Source organism: Acipenser ruthenus, chromosome 25 (genome assembly GCF_902713425.1).
Source record: "Acipenser ruthenus chromosome 25, fAciRut3.2 maternal haplotype, whole genome shotgun sequence".
NCBI classification, from domain to species: Eukaryota; Metazoa; Chordata; class Actinopteri; order Acipenseriformes; family Acipenseridae; genus Acipenser; species Acipenser ruthenus.
The window spans coordinates 19,001,467-19,017,462 of NC_081213.1; the positions used below are offsets into that span (position 1 = coordinate 19,001,467).

The 15,996-nt window shown below is 37.4% G+C and overlaps 2 protein-coding genes across 2 annotated transcripts in view; both read left to right on the forward strand.

Annotated features, from left to right (window-relative positions):
- The first annotated feature begins 635 nt into the window (after positions 1-635).
- On the forward strand, positions 636-11,418 carry LOC117963494 (protein SSUH2 homolog). The gene is made up of 12 exons (XM_058999499.1): positions 636-800; positions 4,604-4,702; positions 5,101-5,185; positions 5,648-5,777; positions 6,432-6,492; positions 6,584-6,708; positions 6,827-6,889; positions 7,583-7,662; positions 7,994-8,086; positions 8,780-8,885; positions 9,471-9,578; positions 10,200-11,418. Exons 1-12 carry the CDS (start codon positions 776-778, stop codon positions 10,332-10,334), a joined length of 1,110 nt encoding a protein of 369 aa, XP_058855482.1. The 5' UTR covers positions 636-775; the 3' UTR covers positions 10,335-11,418.
- Positions 11,419-12,683: 1,265 nt separating this feature from the next.
- The window catches only part of LOC117414196 (semaphorin-3D-like), a 50,426-nt gene continuing 47,113 nt past the window's right edge, over positions 12,684-15,996 (forward strand). Inside the window, exon 1 of the mRNA XM_058999502.1 lies at positions 12,684-12,837. The gene's annotated coding sequence lies outside the window, so the exon portion shown is untranslated. The remainder of the gene's footprint in view (positions 12,838-15,996) is intronic.

Sequence of the window (15,996 nt, forward strand, 5' to 3'; positions counted from 1 at the left end):
TTGTCTTAGGAGTTCTAGCCATTGCTTTAAAATCAAGTTTCTTACCTCTTATTAGCTTTATTAATGGTCTACCTTGTCTGTTTGGATTTATTAAATACATTTTGTTAACTGTTTTAGACTGTTGTTAGTTTTAATAGTTCCAATGGATGTCAAACTCATTTTATTCCGAATTACAGGCGTTATAAAAAACAAACAAAAAAGCACATTTAAGATTAAAACTTTGTGTGGATGGTATGGATATATTATAATTCATATATATTTACATGCATGTGAATAACGCAAATTCTAAAGCTTAAATGCAATGTTTTTTCCATGTGAAATGACCATTCCCCAAGGATACTGCTAATGGCAAATGAACAGAAGGCAAAGTTAAAATATCTACAGTATTTCTGCTGTTTAATTATGGAACTGACATTAAAAGTGAAATAAATCTATTAAAAATATATATTATCCAATATATTTTATTTTCATGTCTTATAAACCACAGTAGCCCAAGTTTCCAGTGGATTCAACATGCATACACATTTTTTCAAAACCCTATCGAGTTGAGAAGGAATACTGCTAAGGGCGTGGCAATGAAGACAAGTACAGTATGTCCGGTGGGACGGACTTCAATTGCAAGTTTCTGACACAAGGAAGTAATAGGCTTGCGTAGTAGGAGGGGTACAGTACATAAAACCCATGAATGAGAAACAAACTCTTGACAAATAAACTTCTGAAGCTAATTGTTACAGTTTTATAGTAGAATAAGGTATTTCTTGTTTTGTTTTTACTTATGGATAACAAAGACGAAGAAGGGGGTAAGTTACGCGGACATTTTATTAAATGCTATTATTTCGGCTATTTTACTGACCACTACACTATCTAGTAGGTAGTAACACGCATTCGGACACAGAAAAGGTATTACCTGCTGATTTGGTATGTGAGAGATAAAGTCTGTGTCTGGGGATTTGTAGCCACGTAGGAAAATTAGCCCATTCCTAAAGTTTAAATGCAAAAGTTGCCTGGTACAGACTGTACAAAAGTTATATGAATACATAATGGCGTCAATAATTAAAACATTTTCATGGCAGTTAACGCTGAGTTCGTTAGGGGTGGTGGTTCACCCACTACAGTTCGGTTCGATTGGAGTGTAGTGTGATGTGTGAATAACAAAGCTCACTTGGAAAACGAACCGAATTGTCCAACTGAAGAGGCTGCCTCAGTTCGTTTGGCAAATGAGTTCGGTTTTGCTTGCTAAACTTCAACATACTAACGTAGTTCTTTTGCAGACAGGAATCAAACCATACATAACAAGCGGTGAATTGCTACACACTAATTAAGAGTATCGTACAGAGGCTAATCCTGTGTTGCTGTGCACAGTAATAATACCATTAGTCTGCAGTATAGGTTGAAACACAAGGAATCGACATCTTCCAGATTGACTCCAGGTTTAACGATGTTCTCAATTGCAGACAACACAATGACCCTGAATACCTTCCGACAGTCAAACTCGACGCGTCTGTTAACCTGACTTATCCCGAACGTTGTGTTTTGATCATAACATGACACACTGTTCTACTGTTCTTCGACAGGTGGAATGGGTGCGATTTACATAAAGGTGACGGAATAACTATTCAGTAGCCTATTTAAATGAGAATCCTATATGTTATTGACGCAAATGGCAGTTTCTACGTCATTTCAGGATTTCTATCAATGGACAGGTGGGATTGAAAGGTAGTAAAGGCGGAGAAAACAAAACACGTGTTCAGGAGATAGGGAGAAACAACAGAAGACATATTTAATAGAACATAATAATAAATCAAGTATATCAGTACAGAGAGAACCACATTAAAGTCAGAGAGCTCATTTTAATGTAGCCTAATTTTGCAAAGGTATGTTCTGTATTAATAACATTTTGTTTCATGTACCCGGTTATGGTGGATATTTTATGCCAAAATGAAAGAAGAATGATGAATAAATATAGAAATACATAAATATATAGACACTTGTTTATTTATTTGTTTATTTTTCATTTTTGGCAGAAAATTTCCTCCAGGGTTGCACTTTATGAAAATTAATATGTGTGTATAATACAAACAGCCGGTGGAAAAGAATGACAGGGGCTGTGAGTGATACTGGCAAAGCATGAGCCCTCAGGGTTCTTGACTCTAAAGTCTCTTCATCACATATATAATATAAGCCCCTTTCACACTGGCATGATCTACCCGGGTCAGAACCAACCCAGGTCAGGACCCGTGTCATGCGGGTTAGGTACACGATTTCGCACTGCTTTTGATAAGGCAGGGTTGACCTGGGTGACAAGACACAAGTAAATAATACGCGTATCAATCCTCCAGAAGCAGCTTGTTACTGATGCTTCCATCCAATCTACTCGGGATTGAACTGTCTGCCCAAGTGTTGATTAGATCAAATGTTTCTTCATCCCTGCTGCAATCTGGCTCATGGTGTGTCTCAAGCAAAAAAAATATGGCCAAATAGAATAAACGGAAACGTTCCTTGCGGAAGTGAAACCTTCACGCAGGCGTGGCTGTTTGTTATTGCGTCGGCTCATGAACGGCCGTCAAGCATTTTGTCTCACGCAACCTGGGTCAAAGTGTGTAGACCCTCATCCTGAGGTGGGTCGCTGGTACCCCGGTCAACCCGGGAACGACCCAGGTACATGGTTTCACACTACGCGGGATTGTGGCCTGGGTAGCCAGGACCCGGGTCCGATCCCAGGTAGTAGTTCCAGTGTGAAAGGGACTATAGCTGTAGCCATTTGATATCTCAGCAGCACTTGCTCTTCTGTAAGGTCCAAACAGGTGACCCTTTGGTGATACACAGGTGGGGTATACTTTTGGCTGCCGTTTAAAAAGATACCAAGATGCACTGCAGACAGTGTAAACATCCTGTCCACTAATCATAAAAAAACTAACCCAAGTTCATTTTCAAATTGCAAAGTGAGCACAAATGAACTCAGGACTGAAAGAAGAAAAAAAAAGACACTAACTCCATTTGCTTCCAGGTAAGTGTGAATAGCAAGCAAATAGACTGATTGTTTTAAACCAATGGAACGGAATTGTAATGAACACAGTGTGAACACAAAAAACAGTACAGTAATATGTCAAGATTAATGACATGTACCAGCCCAAATAAAGGACATGCTTTTATGTTATGATTATATTCTTATGTGTCTGTACATACTAAAAGAAACCTAATACATTCAATGACAAACATTTATTTCTCAATGTGTTGACATATAGCACTATTGAGTGCCATAAAACTAGTCAATTATCTGTTCCATGTATTACTATCAAGCCTTAAATCTCAGACACCATTTGAGATACTTACTTCATATTTGCAGGTTATTCAGGCAGTAGGCCTATGTGCTAACTGTGCAAATGGTACAAGTTCGATGGAAATCATCTCCACATCCATTTCATGTGTACAGGTGAGAGGTCCCCAAGGCTCTGATGGGATTCTGTTACTTGTAACACAGGAAGTGAGCGTCTTTGTGGAAGATTGAAGGTCTAGATGTAATGTATGCATCCTGCATGAATGCACCAATCTTCAGCTTCACAGTTTCAGTTTGAAAACAAGATGAAATCAATTTAAAACAAATTGTATTATATTGTTGGCACCCACCCACTGACCATATGAATGTATTTTTGGGTGTATTGTTCAATTAAAAAACCTGGCACAGATTGGCTGATCCCAGGATTGTTTACTACTGGTATTTCAAATTGAGCGTCAGCAATCCCAAAATAATACAACACTTGGTGGGAACCTGAACCATAGCATCATAGATTGTAGATGTAGAGACCCTGTAATAACATTCTGATCTAAAGCTTAGATAAAATAGTAAAAAAAAAGACATGGTAAAATGGGTTTGTTTCTGTTTCCTAGTGATAGGATTTGGTGTAGATTATCACATGACTGATTTTGTTGGTTCCTGGCTTTTCCCTTGGCTAGTGACTAGCGAGTTCAGCATTTTTCTGGACAGTAAAAAACTCAAATGTTGACTATTATAGTGGAGACACGATGTAACAATTGTCGGGATGTAACACTATAACATGCATCACGATATGCAGGTCAGTGTGTGTGAATGATGATACATGTGATAGGCTACTTGTAGTATGCATAAGAAGATGGCATTGTCATTTCATGATAGACCATTTTGTTAAAAGACAAAAATGAAATGGCCTGGGGAGAGTATGTATTCATACCAACTTTAAAACACACGCATTTCTTCATTCGAGAACCACTTGGTGAACTACAGTGAGCTACGTTGTGCTTTTGGTCTTGCATCACGATACAAACGATGCGCACCACTATTACGATACGACAGATCAAGTAAAGAGAGTATGAGGATTCATCGATACAGGAACCGCTCCTTCCCCTGACTCACTTTAAATAGCATTTTTGTTCTGTCACCACCGGACATGTGGAAAGTAATGACAAACCTCAATTAATGTTAAAATGAAATCTAACAACTTTAAAAGCAAATGTACTGAGTAAACAGTAAAAAAAAAAAAAAAAGAGGTTTACTGTTTTATAGTCTTTAAAACATGCAAGAGTCCATTTTCTCAATGTAACAGTAACTAATGCCTGATTTACACAGGTGTTCTTGACCCTGAAGCGCCTGAAGAAGGCCCTTCAGCGCCCCCATCTGGTCTGTTGGATACAGTGTCTGGCTATGAAGGGACGCCCTCAGAGGGAGGTAAGCAACATCTAGGGTTCTGTGTGTTTAATGGTATTGCAGTGCTCGACAACACCACTGTGAAACGGGGAGCAACACTGTGCTTATGTGGGCAGCTGGTATTTGAATGAAAGCTAAAATCCCAAATTAGAGATGTTTTTTTTCTCAATGCTGTACGTTGAACGCACAAATTGTCTCAAGTGGATATCATTTAACACTAGCCAATAGATTTTATTAACAGAGATAATATATTTGTTTATAAGCAAATTGATTTTTCCAAATAATTAAGATGAGTGATTTTTCTTATGATAGATACAAAATACAAGAGTTTGGCAATAGCCACCCTTTTCACCACACTTGTTGCCCAATTAGGGGGATGTAACAGGGATTACAACTTTTTTTTCTTTTGTATCCTTTAGTTGGTGAAGATAAGATATATCCTCCTCCCTCTGACAGGGTGCCAAAGCCAGAAAATGATCGGAATGCATCTGTCCCTCATGTCAGGTAAGAACCTTTTGAGTTTAAAGATGAACTCCATTCTAAATATAGATGTTTTATTCCTGATCAGATTTTGCAACGGTACCATGTATGTAGCATTTAAATGTGCATGTGAAAAACAAACTCTTGGGCATGATGGCCAATGGTCATCAATGTGGTAAAGTACTTTTCAACAAATTGAATCAGATAGTTTTTTCCTGTGTCATGCAAAACGTTTAAAAAAAAAAAAGAACTGTCCTCGGAACGAACCCCCCTGTTGTAGATTACAAAGCCAACAAGCACATTAAAAGTTCAAAGTTTAACGATTTAACAATGCAATTCTGTATCATATAGGTGTTAACTGTTTTTAGTTTTCTGTAACGTCATTCATTTCACAAAGGGCAGTAAAAATGTATTGCCCCATAATAATTCTGTTTACACTGGAGGAGGTTGACCCTTTTGTTTCAGCCATACTTTTTTTTTTTCTAGGCTTCCCACAGTGTCTGAAGACACAGCGAGAGCAGCCCTCCTGGAGTATGTTGGCAGTAAATGGACTTACAGAAGTAAACCAGCAAAGGAACTCGTCTTTCGAGATCTAACGCCTTTCACTGCATACAGGGTAACTCGAATGGATTTGTCATGGAAAACCAGAATGTTGTCGTAATGACATTTGCTGAAGGCAGATGTACAGTGGAAACTGAATTTAAATATCACTGCAACCAGCTGATATTAAAGTTACATTTACAGCTGCTTATGTATGGTGCCATGCTCCAAACAAATCACTAAACTGAACAGCGTCTGGATAGGATGGAAATAAGACTTCCATTGCATAGCAGTTTGATCCATTCCTGGTTTTACTGTGAGTTTAATAAGACACACCTGAGCTTGTTACCTGTACACTGGCTTATCAGGCTCTTTTTAAAATGACTCCCTGGCGTCTGGTTTAAATTAGTGAGAGTCTATTGTACAGTGAACCGTAATTAATTAAGGGACTACTTGACATTTACAGTACTACAGATATTGGGAAAAAAAAAAAAAAAAATGTATTCAAGGTAAAAGCTTGTCTTGTCTTATAAAGAGTGATAGCCAAGTCTATTATGTTTAACATTAGTAACTTTATAACTGGATATCTTCTCACTGTGCTGAATATATCTTTATTTGCATGTTTGTTTTAGTTTCGTTTGGGATATGCATATTACACATATTTGAGTGTTGTGTTGATTTACATCGTCTAACAAACGTCATCATTAAAAGTGTTTATTCTTCTTTCAAGTATCGCTTGGAAACATTTACAGAATCCAGAGGAACTGCCTGGGCCTTTGAACCATATACTAGTAAGTTAAGTATGCAGTGCACAGCGGTTACAGTTAGAGATGCTATTTCAACAAGAGCTGATGTATTTATATCATGTTCCCTTTATTTTAGATCAGCTTGTAGATGGACCTCAGTATGGCGTTCCTCCCCCACCCTGGGATGTTGTGGTTGAGGTTCCTCCCATGTACACTGATTCTTGCCAGAAAGTCAGGGTGCCCCACACCTCATTTGTCAAGGTAAAGCCAATTGCACACTGGAGTAATATCTTCGGGTCATTGTATCACAAGTTGCTATATTAAAATAGAAAAATTCTCTAGCTTCGTTAACTTCATTCCCTACATCTCATTGTTTCAGATGTGCCACCGATGCCATGGGAAAGGCCGTGTCCGATGCAGTCAGTGTCATGGATGGGGTAAGGTAAGATACACCATTGCTGTATTTATAAGCTTAATTGGATTTACCACTTGGTGCCTGCAGGTGTTTTCACTTGTTGATAATTGTATTTAAATTGCATCATAAAACTACTTCAGACTGCCTAAATAGTGTAATATTTCATATCTGTACGCTGTGAGAAGTGTTAGTCAGAAAATACTTTTCATATCGTATGGAATGAGCTTCCTTATCACCTTTGCTTATTTTTTAATCTCATGTATTTCAAAGTTAAATCATTGGAACATTTCTTTTACCCTGACTATTGATCTTGGTGACTGTAATTGTTTGACTGTCTGAGGTCTATGTATGTATTGTGTATTTTGTGTTGCATTTGTTCAACTAAATGCCCTGGGACCTCACAGTAAACAAATGGGCACTGTGAGTAATATCCTGGTTAAATAAGTACATTAAAGCACAGCAATGAAGATACAATTGACAGGGTTTTAGAGAAAGTGAAGCATGGGTTGAATGCTGTGGCTGCACTTTGTGAATGTGTCTGATTGCTATAGGTATTGGCATTGCTGATTCACTGTAATACACTGCATGCTTCTTCCAACCCATTCAGATATGTCATCATTGTGTAGTGGAACAAATCTAATGCCTGGATGTAAGAGACAGACATTACGGCCACACTAACAGTGTTGAAACATCCAAACAAATGTGTTTTGGTTTTTGTAGACACGGTGCACTTTCTGTTTTGGATCGGGGCGTAAAAGTGGAAAACATTGTACATTTTGTCATGGATCAGGACGTAGAAGGTAAAGAAATGGATCCTAATGTCTAGCGTATAGAAATCTTCACTAGAACTTGGTATAAGATAGGTGTCAGGCCTGTCTACAAGGTTCCATAACAAACGTCATGTAGAATTTCTGTTCTAATGGTGCCTGCTTCTTGTGCAGCATTAGTATTAACGTCCCTATGGAAATGTGAAAATATTTAATACAGTATTTGTAATCTTTTGAATGAGTTTATGTAGTATTGAACTACATGTGTATAACATATGGGCTATTCCTCAGTGATTACTGCCTCTTATCTCTGTTTTCTTCACTGTCCATATTCACGGCTGCAGTGTTTTTATTTTTCCCCCAGGTGCTCTCGCTGTTCAGGACGAGGTACTAAAACATGTGACATTTGCAAAGGACACAGAAATCTAATGCACTTCATTCAGTTGATAGTAACCTGGTAAAGACATTTTACAAAATGTGATATTCCCTGATACCTCTGCTATGCTTGTGTGTTCTCCGATTACCAATGAATCATGTAACAACAAGACTATCTGAGGGCATAGTTACCATAGTTAAGCATATTAACTGTAAGTTTATTTATCAGAATATGTATGGTGGCAGGTACCTGATTAGATGTTGCGTTAGTATTCCGGAATAAAGCAATTATAAGGAAGCAACTGCTGCAGGAAGAAGACAGCTGCAGAGTTAATGCGTATAGTAGCCAGCAACACAGAATGTGAAAGCAGTATAGACCACAACAGAGCATTGACAATACGAAGTCCATAGTCAAAACAACCTACATTTAAGTACCTTGGATTGGTTAGAAGTTCCTGGGGAAGTTTATAACACATACGGTAATGCTGCCTACCACACAACAGCCTGGCTATACAGTGAGTCTGTTATCTTCAGTTAGCTCCAAAACGAATGACTGGCAGTGTGTGTGTGTGTGTGTCTGTGGGAGGTAAATAACAGGCCCTATCAGTGATATCCATGTATTCTAAGACCCAAGCAGAGACAGTCACCAGATAACCTTTTCCAATTTGTTGCAAGTAGCATTACTGAGCCAGCATGGGGGCGGGATTTTTTAAACAGCCAAGGAACTAATTAGTACAAAACTCTTCATTATAATTAAAGCTGCCTCTCTCAACAGGAAAAACCAGATTTATGAGCATGTACCTGATCAATGCCCTGGTTTTCCAGTGAAACTATTTGAAAAAGTCAATGGAGATAAATTTTTTGTTGATGAAAGTGCTCTGGTAAGAAAATACAGTTTCCTGTTCCCTCCTTACTACTTCTGTTGCAATAGATTGCATTACAGTTTGTCATTCTTGATGAAACGGGTGTCAGAGCTTGTAATTGGTGCACTTTATTTAGGCTGTTTGCAAATACTTAGGAAATCAAAAGATTTCTAAAATCAACTTTACACTTTTGTTTTAATGAAGATATTTATGGACCATTATTATTATTATTATTATTATTTATTTCTTAGCAGACGCCCTTATCCAGGGCGACTTACAATTGTTACAAGATATCACATTATACATTATTTCACATTATACAGATATCACATTATTTTACATACAATTACCCATTTATACAGTTGGGTTTTTACTGGAGCAATCTAGGTAAAGTACCTTGCTCAAGGGTACAACAGCAGTGTCCCCCACTGGGGATTGAACCCACAACCCTCCGGTCAAGAGTCCAGAGCCCTAACCACTACTCCACACTGCTGCCATATAATCATATAGTAGTTATAAAAGCAAATATACAGCAATGAAGCAATGCTGGGGGTTGATAATAATTTGTGTGTATGTTGGTTATAAGGTGTTTTTCCCCCCTAGGTTTATCCGATAGTGGGTTTTCCCGAAAAAGAAATTTGCGACGCCTCCAAGAGAGGGAATGATGAACACATGGCCAGGTTCTCTCGAAGCATGCATATCCTTCAACAGGTGGGCAGACACCTTTTACTGATAGCTAAACCTGTATGCTTTGTGTGAAAGTTAACAAAGCTGAACGGCAACAGAGTGATACTGGGAGGCATAGGCAGCAAATGCGTCATTTGTCTGTTTCTGGGTCCCGATTGTGCTGGTTTCTGACGTCTGTCTCTGGGTGTGTGTATATTATTACTGCTAGCTTCTCTGAACCAGATGTTGAAGTTGGCTCAGTCGGGAACGTTGGGATCTAGCCTCTGTTTATCAGTAGATGTCATAATGGTTTGTGAAAATATATTTTAAATCAGCATTTTTTTTTTTATTGCCAACACATACTTAGCAAAGTGCTCAAATAGTGCTCTTGTCAACGCCTCGGGGCCATCAATTTCATTTTGGTCAAAATTGGAAAAGGGGGCTACAAAAATAACTGCTTTGACACAAACATATTATTTAAAAAATATTGTTTTAAAGGCTTGCCCCCTCTTGTGTTTTTGTACGCCATATAAACCTATGCAATGCTGCACCCAGTCTATTGTCTCAAAGTGTAAATACTGCACGTGAGATTTGTTGCCAATACATGTTTAATGTGTTTGATTGCCGAGGATCCTGTGAACTAAAGTACCTTTTCTTTTTTTGCAGCGCCAAACCATTGAGCTGATTCCTCTGACTCAGGCCTTTTATGAATATAAAGAACAGGAATACAATTACTTTGTGTATGGTATTGAGAACAAGGTTCATGCACCAAAATACCCATCCAGCTGCAGTATCCTGTGAAGTGTGGATATGTTCCTGTGACAGGGTACCGGGGGGGGGGGGGGGGGTCTGGGGAATAGTGGGTGACAGGGAGGCAGTTAAAATCCTACCTGCAAAAACACGTGGTGTATAAATAAGGTGATGACTGGTGTTAGCGTGGTTAGTGTGTTAGAGGTAATGCTGGTGTTCGAGGTATGTGGTGAAGTGTTTTGCGTGTTTTGTGCTGTGCCGGTCATCCTGTTTTATTTACGTCTGTGAGTGTTTTGTATAATCCTTTTGTTTTGGCCCTTGTGCCTTTTATTTTAACCAGTGTGTTTTGGTTAGTGTTTGTACCAGTTTGTTTTGTTAATGTGTTGGATTAAAAAGCGCAATAGCGTGTTTAAACTTGCCTTCTCTGCCCCCGAATCTCTTCCTGATATTCACCAGCCTGGGCTGTGACGTCTTCCTGTCACAGGGCCTGAAAGAAGAAAGCAAGTCTGCAGCTTTGTATTAAGAAACTTTATGAACAAAGGTACCAGAAATGGTGGGGACTCAATTTCAATTCTCCAAGATAAGAAGAGACTGGGTCATGCAGGGACTTTACAACTACAGCTGATAGATAACACTTCTTCAGTACAGCAGACCACATATTCTCTGTCTTAAGGTAGATGAAAGCCCTTGTTATCTTTGCTTACAAAACCATCATACACCATTGTATCTTAACATTTATTGATGATGCCAAACAGGTCATACTATCTTAGGTCTCACACATATTTTAATTTGCAAACAGAACTTTTTAACAATAATATTGATTGTAATAATGTATTTTCTGTAATGAATTTACACATTTAAAAGTGTATTGATTTTAGTGCAATTGTATATTTATAGTTGCCTGTAACACTACTTATTCTATTGAATAATACTCTTTTATTTTGTTTATAAGAAATACATATGAAACATATCTAAAATAATTTCAGTCAAGATAATGTTTGAAATAAAAAAAGTCTGTCATCTAAAATTCACAAAATACTTAACAATGCTTATGACTTGTCGTTGTGTTGTGTACAAACTTTTAAAGGAAAGATAATGAAAAATAAAAAAACGTTATGCTGTTGCATAAAGTTGCAAATCATTTGTGTCTGTACTTGTGCTTGTGGTTACTACATTGCTAACATCAGTATGGTTCCTTGGTAACACAAGGGGCATAGATGCAGTACATCTTTTTTGCCAGATGGGGCAGCGCTGTCATGTTTTAAATATACAGTATATATATATATATATATATATATACCCTTTCAGTTCTGGATTATTTTTTGTCAAAAAATTTGATATACAGTAGTTATAAAAATAACGAATTTATTGAAAAACATTTTCCACATATGTATACACTACCCCAGACTATGACCTGAGAGTCCCGTGGGCTTCCAACGTGATTTCCGACTGCATGTTTACATACGGCGCTAAGATAAGGTGGGATCTTGGGAGGACTGGAAGGCTAAATGACATAGCAACAACTCGCAATTTGTATTAAAATACTGTAGTCTTATTCTTTTTTTGACTTCAGTAGAGTTGTGGAGTGAACAGTGACCTTCAAAATGCACGCCAGGGATGAAAAATAAGTTAGTTAGCTTGAAAGAAGATACTGAATTGCAAACAGAATGTATATTTCAAACAAACTGTTTAATGAATGCTTTTTACAACGTAAAAAGTCAAACAACTCACAATAGACTTCATGTTTTAATGAACGCAAAAACAGAATAAGCCTGATTTGGAAGGCTTTAAACATTAATCACATACAGGGGTCTAGCATCAGCTACAATAACGACACAAAAGCAGAACCTGTTAAAACATTTTGCAGTGCAACTGTCAATTTGGTGCAGAACCTCCCTCTAGTGGGCACTCTGTTTCGTGCACATTGAAAATATAACGTACAGTTCCAGGTTTACACTTGAGATAGCCGAACGAAAATTGATAGAGAGGTATCAGGAGACAGTTAAACAGCCACTGATACAAACAGACATTGCTTATAAGCTAGAACACACACACACACACACACACACACACACACACACACACATATATATATATATATATATATATATATATATATATATATATATATATATATATATATATATATATATAATATTTGCACAAACCAGAAATATGAGGGCTTTACCATTAGTATAAAACATTCAGCTTTAAAAAGATGATAGCTGTATCTTATTGAAATAAACAGCTTGAGAGTGTTAAGGTGTAGAGGTATGTGAACAGGCAGAACGAATACCGTAACCTGATGCAGATTATGAAGCGAAGGTGGTGCAGTAAGGGCGAGGTTTACTCCCCACGTGTAGCTTTTGTTTATCAATTTTTTTTATGAATGGGGCCGGTCTGAGTGACGTAACTTCGGTAAAACCAACAGCCGTCCCCTCGAGTAAATTAATTCATGTGAACAGAATGAGTTTGATGTGGAAAGTCATTTAGCTCAGAAGGGGTCTTATTTGGAATACCTGACACAGCACGCGAGTCTACAAAATTCCATCTGGTAAGTTTCTGTACCGTATGTATTTGTAAATTGAAATTACATTAGACTAATGTGAGTACAATATTCTCCCTTTGACTATTAATTTGAAATCTTTGCTCGCTGATATTTATTTTGAATTGTAAATGAAGCCTGTATAGTGTATTAGGTGCTACAAATCACATAGCACTTTATGTTTTGCAGTCATAACGATATGGTATTTTGTACTGGTGTTAACTGGGCCAACTGCAAGGCACAGTGTTAGGTTGGGTTGCCTTCGGACAACTGGGTCTCGGTATATGATGCTACCATTCATTTTGTTTAGAATTACGTTTTTTTTTTTTTATTCAATTATTTTGTGTAATAGTTACATTAACAATCAATTCCCACGCTTTCTCATTTTACTAGTAAACGTGTAGAATAGACAATAAACATTTTAATTAGCATTTTGAAGGGGTTTTAACTCGTGTTAAAATTTAGTTTGTAGCCGGGGTTTTTTGGTGTGTACAGTACATTGAGCAAGACGTGGCTGGAAAGGACGCAAGTGCTAGCAAGTGATATCAGTCTGTCATATCATTCTGTGGTTAAACTTAAGTGGACAAATTGCCCAGTTTCATGCTGGCTAGGTTTGACGTATTCAATTTTATTTTTCAGCCCATGTGGCAGGTTCCATAGAATCGACGACAATATAATACAAGAAATAATTATGAGCTCAGGAAAGCAATTTAATGATCCGGTTGTTGAAGTATAATGTGTTCTTTCAAAATAACATGGAAAGTTTTGATTGGCTGTCAATAAACCGTCGTGAAAAAAAAAAAAAAAAAAAAAACTCCTACACATTATGACTAAGCTAGTTATCACTAATAGTGTAAAGTTTGACTTAAGGTTTGGCCAAAATAGTTTCATAATTTGTATATCAATCAGAAAAATCCTGAAGTAAAATCTTTTCACTTTCAAGACTGAAAAGGTGTGTGAAAACAAAACCGAGTGTGAATCAGGAATTCCACAAAGATTAAAGAATTCTAATGACAAGTTATTTGAAATTGTTACCAACCTGCAGGCAGTCACAAAGCTGACACCTAATCCCATTGAAAGGGTGTGCTGCCCAAGCATTGATGTTTTGTGGTGACCTGTGTTAAATCTGAAGGGCACACACATGGGGTCCATTACAGTAACAACCACAAATGTAGCATCACTTTACATCTTCTGGTAATTTTGTGATTTATAAAATATTTGTTATCATGTACTATAAATATTTCTGTCATTAGATATATATATATATATATATATATATATATATATATATATATATATATATATATATATATATATAATATATATATATATATATATATATATATAATATATTTTGCAAATACAATATAGATTTTAGGAAAGAGTCTACTTTTTTGGGATCAAGGTATCTGCAATATTTTATGCTACTTGCCATTAACTTAGCTGAAGGCAAAAAAATAAATAAAAACTGAAGGCAGTAATTGTAATATTTTGAACATTTTTTGATGTTCACTATTTTACTAGTATGTTTTATTCATTCTTCGAAACAAAAATAAAACTAAACAACAACATGTGAAAGAAATTAAGTAACATCACCAGCCACAGAGAAAATATAATTATTTTAGTATTGACTTTTTGGTTTCTATTTTACAATTTAAGATTTTAACTTCTCCAGATAATATTTTGGTAGTGTTGGGTTTTTGCTGTCATTGGAACTGCCTCCTGGTTTCCATGGCAACCCCTCCCTTGCCAGGGAAGACAGCACAGGAGGCCTGTGAGGGTGGATGTGTTTGTCTGCAGTTTCTCTAAAGGCAAGTGCACTTGTGGGGCACAAGTAAAAGGTTCAATCTTCTAGTAGGTGGGGACAATACCATCTCAGGGTCAAGTTGTATTTTCTTTCTGCCTGGGACTGCGCTTATTGGCGCTGATACACCATTCATCTAGGATTCTGGCAAGGAAAAAGTTTACCAGAAAGCAGCCCCCCTTATCAAAAATGAATGGTGAAGCACCATCTGAGCAGACTGCTTTGTAGGACCGTCAGAAACTGTTCTAGGTTGCTTCTGTTGGATGTCTATTGAAGTTAACTACCCTATCAAATAGTGTTATAAAAATCTTAACATTATGGCTAAATGTGCTTGACCTTTGCTTTTTTGCCTTTATGAGATTGTTGGCCAATTCTAATTGTGTTTTTTTCTAATCAAACTTTTATACATATCAGTCAGTGCTGCCACGTGGCAGAGGCTTGTAATTGCAGCCTGGGACCCAGCTGCTTGTGAATGTGGCATCTGCTGTCTCTCATTAGTGCAAGATATGTGAAGATATTTTTTTTACCCCGCATGGCTGCACTTGCGTCCCTCCCTCCATAGTTAGACAGATCCCCTGATTGAGTTCTGAAAACTGCCTGCATTGTCCTCACAGTTTTAATCCTCCTTTTAGCAGTGGAGCTCTCATAACTCAGTATTCTCCTTCTGGCACTGGGGCTCAAGTGAAGAGCCTCGGTGCATTAAGAATACCCTCTGGCCTGACGCTTCTAAGGGATTCCATTTCAGAGATTCAGCTTTGTATTCAAGTTAACAGCAAGAGCCCAACTAACAATCTTACCATAATATCTGCATGGGGTATTAAAGACAAGTTTCAGTTATTTGTAAATTCACAAGGGTTTCTTTTAGTGTAGTTTCTTAATTATTTTAAATATACAACAACCTAAATAAGAACATAAGAAAGTTTACAAACAAGTGGAGGCCATTCGGCCCATCTTGCTCGTTTGATTGTTCGTAGCTTATTAATCCCAGAATGTCATCAAGCAGCTTCTTAACATATCCAGCTTATTGTAAAAGTTAGAAAAGGGGCAATGGGAATATAGCTTGGCTTTAAACCCATTTCCAAAAACAGAAAGCAAAAAACATTCTTAGTTGCCGACCTTTCCTTGTGCTCGCCTGTAGCTAACTTCTTTAAATGTAAACAAGCTGCCGAGCCAACATGGTCTAGTTCCAGATAAAGTGTACAGACAGGTAACTATGGAAGATGTAACCAGTTACCCAGGAATCACATTCCATTAGAAAATTAAACAGTAGACTTTGTATATGTTCTGTATATAGGTTGTTTATGTTCCCTAAATGTTGTTTTAGCTCTATCTAAAGCTTCCTGCCCCTGATACCTGCTTCCCCT